This window comes from Bombus fervidus, chromosome 6 (genome assembly GCF_041682495.2).
Source record: "Bombus fervidus isolate BK054 chromosome 6, iyBomFerv1, whole genome shotgun sequence".
In the NCBI taxonomy this organism is placed as follows: domain Eukaryota; kingdom Metazoa; phylum Arthropoda; class Insecta; order Hymenoptera; family Apidae; genus Bombus; species Bombus fervidus.
In genome coordinates, this window is record NC_091522.1 from 7,653,133 (window position 1) to 7,670,298 (window position 17,166).

The window sequence follows — 17,166 nt, forward strand, 5'->3', positions numbered from 1 at the left end:
TTCCAAGAATTTTAAGTATCAGATTATATTCGAAGTACTTTGAATGTTTCACTGCATTTATTACACATATTCGAAGCGATCTGAAGTGTTTTATTACAACATGTAAAGTAACAAAGCAGAAAATGATAATAAATTGGAACAAATCGGTGTTCGTTAAACCGTGTCGAATTATACCAGAATAGCTACATTCTCTGAATAGTTCCACCATTCAGTAATCGCAATATACATAAAATCTTCACAGGAAAGAATTACTAAAACACCTGTTCCTCTGAAACCACGTACATACATCAGCACTCAAATAAAAAATAAACCGAAAAGAAACTAACGCAAAAGAATCTAGCTACTCTGGCGATTGTTAAATCTGGTTCACTAATTGGACCAGGCAAAACAGGCTCTTATATGATCCATACCTCCGGAACCTCGCATCCAGTTACTCGATATCGGTTCAGCAGGAGAATCCCGGCGCCCGAAGCCATTAACCCGAGCATTCAAGTGTTCGATGACTCATCAAAGACACTATGGAGGCATCGATCGACTTCCTTTTTTCTGATCGTGACCAGGTGAAACGCCATGGGGCTTGCGGTCTTGCGAATTTTACGACGTCAGGTCTCACGAACATCCAATCCATATCCAGAACAGAACACATACGTAAAAAGATAAGGATTGAAAGACAAAAGGAATTATATAAAACTAACTCAAACCTAACCTACATTTAAGAATATCAATAGTATTTTTATGAATATCTGAAAAACTAAAATGGAATTACTTAGAACGATGAACCTGATAAATTCTACTTGAAAATCATTGGAATCGGTGAGATATGCCCTGATCGATTATGATTACTAAAATGAGAAAAAAATGAGAACGAAAAGAGAGAAAAAGAACGGTAGTCTGGCAGCTGCTTGTTTTATTTGGTTTTATTAGCAAGACGGCAAGTGGTAGTAGTAGTAGGCAGACAGGCGAGCAGCACTTTCGTTTGCCGGCAAAGCAAAATCGCCAAGGGTCGCGCGCATACGCACAAAGCCATATGTCATGTCCGACCGTTTAATGGCCTTTTAATACTACCTCACGAACGGCACGTATCCCCACCCGCAAGGTGGCTCGAGGATAGTGTATCCTTTGAATAGGCGTCTCGAAGGTGCGTCTATAAAGGTGGGCCGACGCGACCGCCGCAGAAAGTCGTGCCGCCACCACTCGCCAACTCTCCCGGGATTCCTGAGCGTCTGTGTCATCGGTGCGGCTCCTCGCAACCTCGTAAACTCCCGGCATTAAACGCCGGCTTTCGGCGATGAAACGGAACGCCTCAAATCGCCAAGAATGTAGACCGTTCCTGGAAATAAAGTTCAACCAAGGGAATCGACACGCTTTGCTTTTTACAGTTTCAACAGGGACTAACCTTCTGACGTTTCCTCCTTGTGCTTGATCGTGCGAAACATTAGAGCTGGTTTTGTTGTTTCGTGAGTTTAAGTTTCCCGTTACAATTGTTAATTGGAATAGCGGGAATCTTTCTTGGTATACGGAAGAATTTTTTATTAGCGAAAGGAGATTTTTGGGGATGAGTTGTTCCAGAGAGATTTAAGAACGAATTCCTTTTTTGCACAGTCCTTTATGCAGTTCAGATGTTAAATGTATTTGAGGAATCAAAATGAATGATATCTTGTTGAAAGATAAATAACACCATAACCAAAAAATATGTAAATTTATAGATTCATTAAAAAAAATCTCATATACTGCTAACAAGGGGATGGCAAGAACTGCGAAATCTGGAATGAGTTGGCTGTATATGCATTCGTTGCTTTAAGTTGATGATCGAACAGCTCTCTTTTTTCGAAAAATTAGTACGGCTTCATTATATATATTATATTTATAAATTCTTTCAACATCAAATATTTCAATGAACTCTTGATTATTTTTATTCATCACAGCATTCTTGCATATTTTTACAAGTTTGCGGGTGAGCATTGCAATAGAAATATTTAAAACACAAGAAATTGCTGCACGGAGAACATAATTTCTCGATTAATTTCTCAAAAACAAAGGACTATGCACTCAAATCCTTTAGGGATCCTGTTTTATCATTAACCTAAAACATTGAATACACATACAGCCAATTCATTCGAGATTTCACAGTTCTTGTCATTTCCTTGTAATTTATTTAAGTTTATTTGAACCATAAAAGCTTATTTCATTCCACACGTTTCAAATGAACACGTGCGTAGCTGGACGAGTTTCGTGCTGTTTTATAGATCTCCATTTTAATAGAGGAATGCAAAAACAACATCTAAAAGCAGGGAATCCCATGATACAAATATACATCGCTTTATACTGATCTCCAAGTTTGTCTCGATTTCCATTTCGTTTAAAATTCTTCTTTAAAATATTATAAACACGCTGGCTCACAAAAGTAGTTGCACAGTTACCATAAGAAACCTTTACGTCCATATGTTATATAAAATATTTTGAAATTCATTAGTACATCATCAAAATCATAAAATCATAGTAGTGAGACGTGATAGTCATGATTATATTGATAAAATTTAAACCTATTCGAAAAAAAATATATATAGAAATAACAGGTACTTACTGCAAACATATATTTAATAAACAATTTGTGTTGACAAAATATGTCGTATAACATATAATAATATATTCATAAAAGGTGTTTACAAGTGTTCGAGTGCTTCCGTGAGCAACCACACGTTTGAAAACATGTAGCGTTAATATTACTCTCGGTAAACATCTGCTCATTCAGACTCGGAGAATAAATATTTTTGCTTATTTCTAAGCAAACGCGATTCTTTCCTATCTAACGTAATATTTGCACGTCAAGCAATACGTTGCTATTTCGAGGGGACGCACAATCGTTCACTTTGGACTGCAAAAACGGCAAGATTCATGATGCATGTGGTGGTTATGATCAAGGGGGAAAGGAGCATCGAGTGGCAGCCTTTGTCCTCGTTGAAATTCCAACGAAAGCGAAATGTTGAACGGCCGATAGCTGTTTTGCTTGCCTCTAGCTGGTTAACTTACTCGTCAACGAGTTCGGTTGCCCACTTGAAGACACTTCCGACATCGAAGAAGGGAGTGTCTTTTACTGTATAGCGTGCCTCGAGGACTCTACCGTAGCCTGTTTAATGCAAACATATGGGTTCGTTTGTTCCGACGGACATATTCTTCCAATTAAGTAAAAAGACCTTGAATCTCGCGGGAATGCAACCCGATCAAACGCTTTTAAATATTCATTAAGAAAAACGGATAAGAGAACGGATAAAGGATGCTATCGTCCGATCTCAGAAGAGATTTCTTCGTTCCTGCTAAATCTGAAAATAGTCGTAGGGCGGACGAAAAAATTACTTTTAGCGGACGCCAAACAATTAGTTTAGTTTCGAACTATGCCAAACTTGGTTCATATTCTCGAAAATCGTGTCGAGTATTGAAAAGAAAGTCGGTATCTTTAATTTCATATTTCGAGATCGTACAATTTTACATAAAATATCTAACTTTTTTTCAATCAGCTATTCTTTTGTTGTTACAACAGATACTAGTTACTAGATCCGTTCAACTGCTAGAATTTTAAAGAAATTACTATGATTATGACAATGTATTTTTATTCCGTCCTTAATTAACAATAAGAGACTTAATAACAATGAATTAATTTAGCGAATACTCCAAAAAGGTTAAACTAATTTTCGTTTCATTTCTACGTACAATCCATCATTTCTTTTCTTCGTTATCTCTTGGTTATCTCGCAGAGTCATAATTCATGTAGCGACAGCAGAGATGTATCGAGCTGCCAAAACGCGATAAACGCGGCGTAAAAAGTTATTTATCGGGCATAAATGAAGTCTGAAAATCAACATAATCTTCGCGTCCAACGGCGATTGTTATGTTCGTGATGATCGGATCTACTTCTCACATCATGAGTTATTCATTTCCTGATTAATGGTTTTCAATTCGATCTGATTATCGTACGAGTAGCTTTCAAACTAGTAGTTGAAACCCAAATCGTATCGTCGATTGAGAACCAGATTAGGCCGCTACCTTACCGATGAAAGTTCCACACGCTTCTGCATCGCGTAGGAGATAGCAGCACTCTACTCGCGTTCTTATAACCAATTATTAAATCCATTGCGTGGCTTGTCATCTTGTCAGCAGCGATAAGAGGAGAATTAAAGGGAAGGAAATGAATATATCTGATTTAAAACTATAAAAGAAAGATCTGTATACATTACTTGATAACGAATAGAACCGAGATAATTCTAATTTGTTGGACTTTTAAATTAGATAATGCGATAAGCGACGAAGATCGTAAAAACTGGAGAAACCAAAACGCTTTTAAGATCATGGAATTTCTTTTACAAACGTATTTTATACTAATGTATTTGACTTGAATTGCGAGATAATTTAATGCGCTTCGAAGGATTGCGCGACTACTTACGCCATTTAATCTCGGAGCACCAATTTAATGAAGTAATATTAATCTCAGCAGTTTGCATATACGATCTCAATAATTTCATGAATAATTACAACATCATTATTTGTGATTATTGGTAAACTACATTAATAATGTATTGCGATATGGATTACTCCAGCAGGATTTAATACCACTGACTTATAAGGTAATTATGATGTTTCTCGTTGTTTTATAATGGAGTAATTTACGTATCTAATTTTTACTATGAAACTTGTACTTTATTTTAAAATTTAATTACTTCGGAATTTTCACCGTGTAATAACAATCAGTTATACAAACATAACTAAAAATAAAATCACGGTATGTAATCTTATTGGCAGGCACCTAGAAATTAAAAGTCAAATCGAGAGCTATGATTATTTTCAACTTAAAAGCTTTCTTTTCTCTGGGAGCTTGAATTAATATTTGACTTTCGGAGTTTAGGATCACAGAACAAGATCATAGAACAATATTTACATTTTTACATTTGATTTAATTATTATAAACTGTAAAATTAATCATTTATTATGTATATGTATAACTTTTGTGCAAAAATTAGTATTATTATATATATTTTTTTTTGTTTATTATTCTATATTAAGCACAATTTAAAGTCATTATATCTCTCAGATACATCGTAACCTATGAGAGAATTAACTGTGATTTCATCATGCTTCAATGCCTTCATTCGCTTCTATATTTTTGTAACATTATATCTCATTACTTAATATATTAGCATAATAATAATATATTAGTACAACGTGTGTTACACATTTATTATATTGTTTTATCACATATCTTATTTATCATCAGAGTTGGAAGTTTTAATCACTGGTATAAATCCATACGGGGGTGTACAACCTCTAGTACTATCTTCTCCACTTCTATTCGACGATCCTTTTCTTCTTCTCACTGGTTTAGGCGAATTATCACATTTAATAATAAACTTCAGTTCAGCCATTAGTTCTTCTTTAAAGGAAACCTGAAATGTATTTATCTAATTTAGTAAAACCGATCAATAATCGAATCAAATTGATTTTATTGTACTTACGTCTTCGCGTAAGGATGTACATCCAACTTCCCAGATTAACTCGAATACAGTATAAAAGAAGGAGGCAGCAACGCCTACAGTCAATACTAGGAATACGCCACCCACATTGTCGAGATCCAGTTCCTCCGCGGCACTCTGACCACCGTCTTCCTGCGTATCATTCGCATATCATTATATAAAATTCATACGTTTACGCATAATTTATTTCTCGACTTCGTTCTTATCTCGTTTTATTGAAACATTTATCTATACGTACTCGACATGTTCCACCCCCACGTTTCTGCGTCCACCATTTTTTCTTCAATTCTGTTATCAAGCCGCTTTGTTGCATCTTTAATACGGCAGTGTTTAATGGATGACGATATGGCGATCCTATGAATCAGTATACAAATTTCATTTTTATATAAATAATATTCCTGGCGGTAATTCAATTATGTATTGTGATTGACGCAGACGAATTAGTATATATATCATTAATTGCAAACAATTTTAGACATTATTAAATTTCTAGAAACTTGTAGGAATAGCAAAACAATACAAATATTCTATTCAAACTAAATCGAAATATTAACAGTCACACACTTTTCATTATAAAATACAATTTTAATCATCATTTGAACTCCAAATTAATTTATATTCAATTTTCAATCGTCGTAGCCTTGCAAACAAATTAATATGCCAACTAACATTTGTATGACTATCACATTCAAACCAAATTCAATTATATTTAATAATCAATAATTAATAATTAAACATGCTTGAATAAATTAATAACTTAACTAAAGTCGTAATATAACCGGTGAATGAAATTTATGTATTCCTAACTATTTGTAAAATAGTATTGTTGTGTGATTACTGAAGTCGTTAGGTTTGCCTGTATTATTTGATAAATCGTAAGTGTCACTTAAGATCTTACCCTTTTTCATAGCAATCCCATAACCCTTTGCATCAAGGAGTCCACCGATCTGAGTCACGTTGCAGTACCTTTCAGTGATGTATTCTATTGAGCTGGATTCCATTAGAAACGCGTAATCTTCTCTGAGCACCTTCGTCAACCCAGCATCATTGTTAGAAGGCAATACCTCTGCAGCGTTCTGCTGCATGTATAGGTACATCTCCTTGTACGTTGAGTAGTTGGAATCCTTGGAATGCATAATTCTTATAAAAATCTGAGTTAAAATGAACAACTGCAAGTTTCATTTGCCTAACGCTTGTTTTCGTTTCGATCGGTTAGTGAGCGGTTTGATAGAGATAGAAAAATTAATGTTACATTTCCCGGTAATCTGTCATTCAGAGTAATTTACGTGAACAATGAGGAAATCAATATGTTATATTGAGTTCTCAGTTATGAAAATTTGTTATGAAAATTATATTAATTATTAATGATCTTTCATATTATCAGTCTGCTAAAAGAGTGACATGCTATAAAATAAATTCTTCAAGAGAAATTATTTATTATTCTTTCCTATATTATACAAATTTAAGGAAAGTAAATTTTTTAGAAAATCGGTTTGAAGTAGAAAATTTATTATGAGGTTACTCGATTATTTAACAGGGAAAAAGCTATTTTGCATGATGTAGCTAGTTATCTTTGAATTTTGATTTGGAGTAAAATACTATTTATATGTATTCCTTACTATTAAAATCAGTTTTGTTAATTATAATATAATTTGATCCTGTAATTACGGAACTCCCATCCTAGTAAATATATAGTATATTTTTGCAGTCAATTTTCGCAGACATCTCAAATAGATAGTTTTCTTTTTAAATACAATATATCACTCTTCCAGAAAACTGTTAATATCAATGGAGGTCTATAAATTAATTTCAATTTAAATGTAAATAATATTACAGGGGAGTACTGTATTAATTTCACTCGGTTATATATTATCTACTTAAACATTGCATCGAACGGGATTAAAATATTTGTGATATCACAGAGTGGTTTTAATGAACAGGATTTGTACGTTTTACAATAAATAGGCAAGATATTGCAACTATTATATTTAAGGCACTTTAACTGACAGAATTTATAAAATATTTCTTCATCTTATCAACTCATACTCTACTGTTGGATACACATTAAATGAGGAATTTCTGGAATGATTCGTTAACAATACAAGTTTACAGAGAGACAGTTAATGATTGTTAAATGAAGCATCTAGATCAAGTCAGGCGGTAAAATTGATCAGAACGTAAACATCTCTTACATTTGAAACAAGTACATCGGTAACCTGTAATTATACTGTAAAATTCGTTGCTACTGACAACCGTTTCATCAATTTTTACTGTTTTTCACGTTACGTTATCAGATATAAAAAAAAATGTTACGTATTCAGTTGGACACTTACTTGGAAGAACAAGTACGTAGATCCTCCTGTTTTAGCACCGTATTTAATTGTCTTTTTCCTTGCTAGTTCTTCGACGTTTGAGAAGGGTGATACTATCGTCTCGACCGTTAAGAACGCGGCTAAATTGGCAGTATAGCAATTGGCGATGATCAAACAGAAGAACCACCATGAAGTGGCCATCATTCTTGTCGAAAATCCTCTGTGCGATTGTAGAAATTTTGCATTAATATCGTAGAAATGTGTGTTAATTGTGAGCAAGCTTTCATTAATTAAATATAAAATGATAAAAACTGTGTTTAATAAAAAAAGATATAGAAATAGTAAAATAATAATACCAACGATAAATATTATCTTAATATTACTAAGATTTTGTTTGATATAATACAAGAACAAAAAGGAAAATACTAAAGAATAAAAGAATAATATAATATACGAATATAAGAATAAAAAAATATTAGAAATTTCGAAAATACCACTCACATGGGAGCAATCTCGGAACCCTGCTGCATAAGACTACCAATGGTGAACCATAAAGAATTTTTAAAGGTAAACTGATTCTCAAGCACCTCTGGTTCCTCGATGCAAGGATACGGATTATTCCACTCTGCAGGGCATATCCTACCGATAATGAATAGTACCACAGACACGAATATATAAGCTCCGATTAAATACCACCAAACTCCGGTCGAAAATGGCGATAAGAAGGAAAACAAACTGGGCGGTGTCTTCGTTGGTTTTCGGTACAGAATACTTATTCCTGTAGGAACAAATGAAACCAGAATTACATTAAATATCTATACGTACAGGTATTAATGACATCTTCCAGGCTGTGGACACCAATTGATTAACTGCATCAAGGTTAATCATTTTGTTTATAAAGAGTGAGTCATAATTATTATGATAATAAGATAAAACAATTTTTAAGAAAAGAAACTGATTAATTTGCCCTGTGATAGGCTGATTTAATATCTCTTTGCTGGAATAGAATAACAAATACTCTGATGTCAGTTTTGTAGTGGAGTTTTGATTATACGAATCCCGTTTAACCGAAATTCCATATTATCCGAGATACCTCTATCTTCGTTCCTTTTGAAAGTTTAACATAAAGAGTACAAAATTGTTAGTAGTCAGATATAACTAAGGCAGTTAATCAAACTTTCAATCAATTACATAGTTCATTAAATTTAAATATATGTACAATATTACATTATCAAAATGTTTTTTATAACTTTATTGCACAATTTATTAACGGTCTTATCGACCCTTTGATATTACTCGAGTTTTTGATTATCCGAGATAGGTTCGGTACACATTACGGTCGGATAATCGAGACTGTACTGTATTTCATAATAAAGAAATAGAAAGTAATGAAAATAAAGAAATACAGTTTGATTTTTACAAATTACCCACGAATTCAACCTTCAGTTTTAAAATTCACAATCTCCTGGACGCGTTATTAGTATTCGATTTGGCGTAAATAATGTAAAAATGGCGTAAAATGGCGTAATTAATCACAAACACTAAAAGAAATTTTGGATGCTATTTTTCATGATTTTCTAGTTTTCAATTTACGGAATCGATCAGTACGGGCTCTAAATACTTCAAATATTTTAAAACGTTTCACATAAATTTCGCATGATCTTAAAGATATACCTAAATTCATAAAAGGCATCGTAAAGTCCACCGCCCCTTCTCTCTCTGCAGTTATAGTTAAGTCTGTAATTGCCAGATCAGCTTCCTGCAACACGATTTTAACGGACATCATATTTTAACTTTGCTTTCATTTCATTTAACAATACTATCTGTTTCCATTTAAACGTTACTAACACCGGCGATTATTTTCCCAAGCATTCCGGTCCACTTGTTCAACTTCTTAGAGTATGATCCATACACGTTGTCTCTTTGAACCTCGAACGTGTAATTGAAACCCAACATTTTGCTCAATTCTTGAATAATATCGATGCCGAACCCTTCATAGCGATCATTTCCTGTCATCATATCGGCCGATTGTTTTAACATACCATAGGGATGATTCTGTAAGAATGAAAGATTATATTTATGAGTGATAAAAGGGACAAGTGATTAAAGTAAACATATATTGTATCATTTCTCATTCGAAGCATATTAATTTGCATGATATAAGATTATTTTGTGATATTAACAATTTTATATTTTAATTAAATGTTTATTATTTCTCATTCGAAGCTTAATAAAAGGACTGTATATTATTTCCTTTGTACGATGTTGCATTATTCAGTAATATAAATAATTTTCCATTTCAATTAATGATCTGTTATTTGTCTTATTTTCAAACCAAAGGATATTAAAAGTATTATGAATTATTGCCTTCACGTGATTTTAGGTTTTTGTATAATTTCGTTAATTTCTGATTATAATTAAAAATCTATTACTTTACTATATTATATCCGTCATGTCCAATTTGGAAGATATTACAAATTATTTCTCTCGTCTCAATAGATATACATATTTTGAAAATTGTTTCTCTTGTGATATTCGACAATTTTATAATAGCGATAATTTCGCATTTCGATCAAAGATCCCATGAATAAGATTCAAAAACGTAATTTTGTGTTTTTACGCACGATAGCAATTAGGATGAGGAACGTTTTGTTCTGCAAGCTCAACTCTTCTTCAGATTTCTGAGGACGAGCTTCCAATAGCCATTCCACGTCATTCGTACTGTTCCATATTCCGATTTTCTTTAGTCCGTTTTCCGTCACTCTCACTATATCCAGCTGGAAATTACTACGAAATCCAGCGGTGTCGAATTTGATCAAACCAGTCAGACCTTCCATTTCGCTCTGAAATGAATCCATAATAATTTCAAATGTGAAATTTCGTACTGGATATAGGCACATCGTTGGTTAACAGTAATTAAATATTTATTTTATCGGTGCAATGAACTTACGACTCGCATAAAATTATTCAGACTAAATCCGTGCTCCCAGCTCACGGCACCATCGCAAGGTAATGTTTTTACATTGGCTTTAATGGTGTCTCTCAAGCGTTTGAAAGCTCTGGCGAAAAGCTGTACAGCATCGTACATGAGTGCGGGTTCAACGCGCAGTTTGCTAGGATCGTCTAAACCCCATTCGTATTTATGCATCTCCACAACGCTCGTTACAAGTGGACTTTCGGGATCGATTAAACGTACCCCGGTGAAATTCACTCCTGAGTATTGGTATGGTTCCAGATCGATCGTCTGAAGATCCTGGAAGGAAGTTTAGCCTGTATAATGTATTCATAAATATACGATATTTTTTTATGAAGTCTGTGCAATTTATGTATAAATATTATATAAACTTTGTCTTACTTGTCTGTAAGAAAAGAAATCGTAATTGGTTCTAGTTTCACATTGTGACCTAACAATTAAAGGGTAATAATCTTTAGAAGTAGACTCTTTAGAAACATATCGTAGTGAGAAATAGATGAACGTGAGATTAAATATGTAACATCTGAGTATATAACATTTTATATAACAAGAAAGGTATGTATATAAAAGAGTTCTATATAAAAAAAACTAAGTTGATCGTAAAATTATTTACGTCACATGATATCTAAGAATATTTTTTGTAATTAGTTGTACAATGTATTAGATAAGGAAAAAATTATTTTACCAAGGAAGTTACTATTATTCTGTTCTTCTCCGACATAATTCCCACTTGCTGTGCCTGTTTCAATACCTCTTCCAATATATGAATCGAGCAATCGATAAGAATGTTCTCAATCTCCTCGTCTTTGATCTCTCGCATCACTTTTCTGTAAAATGTAGTCACCTATTAATTTTCATAACTAAGAGGATTCAAATGCGATTTACGAAATTCATTTGAAATATGCACCTGTAACTCGGCCCAGTTCCTAAATTGTATAAAAAGATCGTATGCTCCTTTATATCTAATTGCTCCAACAATCGGTGTGTACGAATCAGACTATCGGTGTCTGCGTACAATATTGCGAAAATCTTCCATTCAAAATCAGTTATGATTTTATTGAAGACCTGGCGGAATATCACCTTCGATTACAACATCGCGCAAAGCTATAGATTCAGCAATGTCTACTCATTCAACGAATCAAGCACCGTCAAATGTACTGTAAATATTCTAAAAGCTAAGTTTTTAAGGAACTATATTTATTTTCAATAATTGTATTCAACCAAAAAGACTTTTAGAGTTAATGGTAGATTCGTAAAATATACATATAAGTACACCAATCGATACTGAGGTGCACGTTACCGAAATGTGAATTGATAAAAATCTATAAAATAAATAATAAATATGGAAGCCGATAATACGTATAAGGTTCTTATATTCTACGTACCATAGAAAGAGTTTCTGCATATGGAAATAAGTTTACTCCTATGCCACGAATTTGAGAGGGTTCCCATCTGCCATAAATATGTGGCACTTCCATGGTATCACACATACTCTGCACGTGTCCTGAGGTAAATCTATTGTTCGGACCGAAAATGGCAGCCACCCCCTCAGTCATCAATTCGCATACTGAATATTTTAGAAGAAATTCTTGAATTAATGAGCAAATCGAGCTGTATAGTATACTACACAAAAGTCACAAAACACAAACGAAAATCTCTTATTTATTTATACACAAATGAATATGAAGGTACAAAGTTATTTAACGTTGATTTAAATTTGTTTTTACTTTTTTAAAAGTATTTACTCTGGGAATTATTAATACTTTGCCGAAGAGATATTGATGAATTTAGAATAATTAAAATTTTATGTGATATTTATCTCCTCTTTATTAATATCATATATTTTATACTATTTTAATGCTCCAAATAATTTATTCGATAAAACATTTCTGAAAAATTCGTGAATTGGAAGAAAGCTGCAAATACATAGGATATTTAATCGTATAAAAATATGATTAGTTGCCACTGTGACTTTTGCGTAAAAGAGAAAATGTATTTCCAGTGATAACTGTACCTATTTGCGACACATTGAACGGATCCGTATCAATCTCGTTGGATTTTGCCACGAAAAAGACATTTGGAAATGCATCGCTCTTGTGTCGTTGTTCGTTCACTCTCTTTATAGAGGTTTCGAAGGCGCGTTGAAGGCCATCGTTAGTGTCGAACAATCCTCCTAAAAGAATTATGTGAAGACACGTGTGACTTTGGACGCGGCAGTGTTCTATTAATATTTGCGGAATGTGAGCTGGAAACAGTGACGGCTTCAGGCATGGATTCGAGCACGAGAAATAACTTGAGGAAACGAGACTCGAGGGTACTAATTTGGTTTAAACTTGAAATAAGATTTATTCTCTAGTTAGAAACATTTCCATGCCCAACTGACTGTTCCGCAAAATCACGCAAGTTTCCTCACCTACGTTAACACTCGCTCCTTTGCAGGATCCCAGAACGCAGGAAAAGATGATCAATGAAAGACACTTGTCCAGCATCTTGTAGTCATTCTTTACAATACGATAGCGACGTGTGCTGCGTTAAAAATGAAACAAGACAATCTTCTTCTAACGATTTGCAAGCAAATATCAATATAGTATTTTTATCCTCCTAACTGGTTTTTATAAGATCAGAATTGAATAGACGTGTCATTTATAAGCTAGACATAAAATAATGTATATATTATAATATATAATACGTATTCTATATTATGTACTCGTGAACATAAAATATTTAGGCAGTTGAATATTTTCGTGAAACATTTTATAACACCATATAATTTTCAATACTTCCTATAAAAATATATTGTCGTACTATATATGCCGAAAAACAATTCATTTAGGCAATATTTTAATTTGTATCGTATAACATTCGTTCGAAACAATTTAATAGAAACAGAATGGAAAATAGAATTTTAATAGAAACAATCTAAATTAATCAAATCTTGTTCGAGTGAACAGAAACCATTAAAACATAATAAAAATTGCATATTTGTGAAACAGAGGCACGACGTTGTTCTTCGTTTGGGACAACATTGTGGCGATTCAGAGCGAGTTTAAACGATAAACATTCTCAACAAAACAACAGGGATTAACTGAAATCGTCGGCATGAAAGCCTGCTCCATGAAGACACGATTAGCTTCAAAGACAGCCAGACCAACCGGACTGACGCGAATTTATTTGCAATAAGCCCGTGGTACACCCGTTTCAACGGCTGGAGCAGACCGTTGGGATTCGAACGAGCACTTAACTATCCGACGTACTGTAAACCAGCAGGGAAGCGTATACACGCTTGAATTCTCGAGCTCGCGTAAATATTTAGAACCGTCTAAAATCAATCCTCCAATATTCAGCCGAGCTATTTATTTGAAGCTACCAAAGGATCTGTCAGATCCTCCCTCGACGCTCTAAGATCGACTTTCTTCCACATCTAGCTTTTTCGGCTGGGAAATACAAATTATTGCGTGCTTGATAACTTTCTTTTCCAAACTTTAGAATAATGAATATTTGTATAGTATTAGACAAGTAAAACGATAAAGAAAAAATGGTATTTTGTGGTGTTCATAAAATGAAGAATTGTAAATCGAAGAGTTCATAGGAATTTTGGACAAAATTTTGGTTAAAGTTAAACTTTAATGGAAAAATCTGTATTATTGGATATTTGATATTCGTGGTACGAGCTTTTCGTTTTAGCGGAATACCTACGGTAAATTGGTGAAAAAAACAGAGCTTTTAGAGTTAATGGTAGAGTTAATGGTAATCCTACATATTAATTTACATATTACATATCGGAAATTACATATTACATTACACACGCACATTTACATATTAATTTCGATTCGAACCGCCACCATCGACAAAAACGGAAACATCCGTCGGCATTTGCGACGAGATAATTTTAGCGGAGATGATTTTTGCGTATTTTCTCGTCACGAAACATCGCGACGCGGACGGAACACGCGATGCCATTGCGGAGCGTCATGCTATTGTCACCTTGCCAAACGCATGTGCTCCGTCGCATTCTTTTTTATCCATTCATTCATCGCCATGGTCATTTCGCGTAGCGTCATTGTACGCAAACATCCACAGAATAATCCGTCAACGCGCGTCACGACGCCCGTTCCGTGTCAATGTGCCATATCCAGTCGGCCGTAATCGCTTGAAAAACACATGAAAATCTTCGAGTGCCGCGTTACGACGCCCGTTATATTTAGACGCCGGGCGTCGTCGTCACTAACGCTTGTCGCTTAAAGCGGTGTGACATAGTTTCCATCGAATCGCCATCGGCTGCAGTTTTCAAGGGAATCGGCCTACACGCTCGATGTCGCATATTTCCATGAAATTTCATTTCACGTAATACTCCGTTCCGAAAATTCTTTCGATTTTCTCTTGGGATCTATTAAAATATTTTTATAAGAATAGCTCAGTGATGGAGAAAGTGATACAAGTGTATCTTTTTTTTTTTTCATATAGAGATAAACCAATAAAGATTTGGCATAGAAATATACTGGCCATACGCTGCGTCAATATAATCACCGGAAACTTGGTTACAAGATTCTAAGTAATTCTACTGACGTAACTGTTGCGCTTTCATTCCTAGATGATGAAAAAATATATTATTTTGCTGCAAAATACTGTTTAATTATAAAATTATTATAAAATTATTATTCAACTCAAACCAAAGATATCCTTCATGAAAAAATATACAACTCTTAAGAAAGAGTTCCGATATTTTAGATACAGTTGACATATTAAACGACTTTGTTACTTTTTAAGCTTTCGAATATTTGGTAATACACCTCAATAGTTAGAAGCATTCATATCTTCTTATTCAGTTTACATTTGATTCCTACATTCCTTTCAAATCAAATATTTCACCACTCATGCTACATTTCCTTCGCGTCTATTATAAAAAATTGATTTTCCTAAACTATATCCGATCTTTCTGAAAACTTGTGTCTTTCTCCATTAATGGATATTTTTATCTGCCTTAGGCTCAAATCAGAAAGATCCATCCAATGTACGAATACAATAATGTACAATAACTCAACGTACTTAGATGGTATCAAATACTTCTGAAACATTGTTAAAGGAGCGAAATTATCGAGTTATCGGCGTCGTTATTGCATTACTGTTATGTTGAGCACATGTGTATGCCATCAAAGTAAATTGGAAAAGTGAATTAAAAAGTTATTGAATCGAAGACACGCTACGCAGTGGAAACATGGTACGCTGTACGTTATATTCTCGAACGAAAGTTAAAGCAGAAGAGGTCAGAGGTTAAACGGGCAGGACAATGTGGCTGTCCATACTACGAGCGTGACAGGAAAAGGAAACTCACCTGAAATTGCGATTACACACGGCTGGTTACCTGGAACACAAGTTTGATATACGTGCTTTTCAGAACGAAACTCACGGCATGCACTCTAATTCCGAACGCCGGTTCCTACCAGCCATTTCACTGCGCACACGCGGACTCCCTTCCAAGCCACTTGGATTTCGTTTGTGTATTTCACTCTAATATGGCGGGCATCTAGAGCTCGAACTTAATTTATTGTTAGACACAACGCTGCCATTTTCTCAAGTAGGTATCTGTTGAACAGAAGTGTTGCAGTTTTGTTTCTTCCACACTTCATGCTGCGTAAACGCAATTATTAACTAAGTAAATGGTCTTCAATTTTGACACATTATTTCTTTTCTGCGAAGACATTATTGAAATTGTATTTCTATTATTAGTAATATAATAATATATTATTATAATAAAAGTTATAACGAAGTGGTTACGCGCAAGTCTCTTTTCATGGGAATTCTGCGTTTAGCCATTTAGTGTTAGAAAGTTTGCAAAAGGTATTAGTAAGACAGAAAAGTTTGTGACATTGGCCGAGTCCTCTAGTTACGAGTGGATTCCTGAAAATAGAAGATCTACTTAGATTTAAAGAACGCTTTAACTTCGCTTGAAAACCATAAAAAATACTTCAAAATCTTGTTCCAATTTAGATTTTTAATTACCGATGTAAGAATATATAATTTTAAAAGAATACTTTTAGAAAAGGAAGACAAATTTCTTTCTTTAGCGAGGCAGATTTTGTATTAGGTGAGAGATTGATTGTGATTATTAATATGTACATCGCACAACAGGTATTTCAGAATTTTTATTATGTTCGAGACAGTCTATTCCACTCAGTCGAAATTACGTTTACACGTTGATATCACATTAACGTTGTTTCTTCGACGGAAACGGAACTCTAGAGTGAAAAAGTTAAAGAATTTTCTGACGACGACACCATAGTAAACAGTGTATAGCGAGATGTAGTTAAATTCACCGTAAAAATAAACTGGTACGTGACGCGAACGCGACGTAACGACG

The 17,166-nt window shown here is 34.0% G+C and overlaps 1 protein-coding gene across 2 annotated transcripts; it reads right to left on the minus strand.

Moving 5' to 3' along the window:
* Window positions 1-4,925: 4,925 nt before the first annotated feature.
* LOC139988552 (glutamate receptor ionotropic, kainate 2) lies at window positions 4,926-16,294 on the minus strand. 2 transcript variants are annotated; one of them, XM_072006139.1, is made up of 16 exons: window positions 16,141-16,294; window positions 13,222-13,334; window positions 12,823-12,981; window positions 12,194-12,375; window positions 11,716-11,873; window positions 11,494-11,635; window positions 10,785-11,087; window positions 10,459-10,677; window positions 9,683-9,889; window positions 9,509-9,593; window positions 8,336-8,612; window positions 7,856-8,054; window positions 6,421-6,646; window positions 5,761-5,876; window positions 5,505-5,654; window positions 4,926-5,435 (listed from the first exon to the last, which is right to left on the minus strand). In XM_072006139.1, exons 2-16 carry the CDS (start codon window positions 13,295-13,297, stop codon window positions 5,253-5,255), a joined length of 2,682 nt encoding a protein of 893 aa, XP_071862240.1. In that variant the 5' UTR covers window positions 13,298-13,334; window positions 16,141-16,294; the 3' UTR covers window positions 4,926-5,252. The 2 variants fall into 2 exon arrangements, with proteins under 2 accessions (XP_071862240.1, XP_071862241.1); XM_072006140.1 differs by lacking the exon at window positions 16,141-16,294 and adding an exon at window positions 14,619-15,358.
* Window positions 16,295-17,166: the final 872 nt, after the last annotated feature.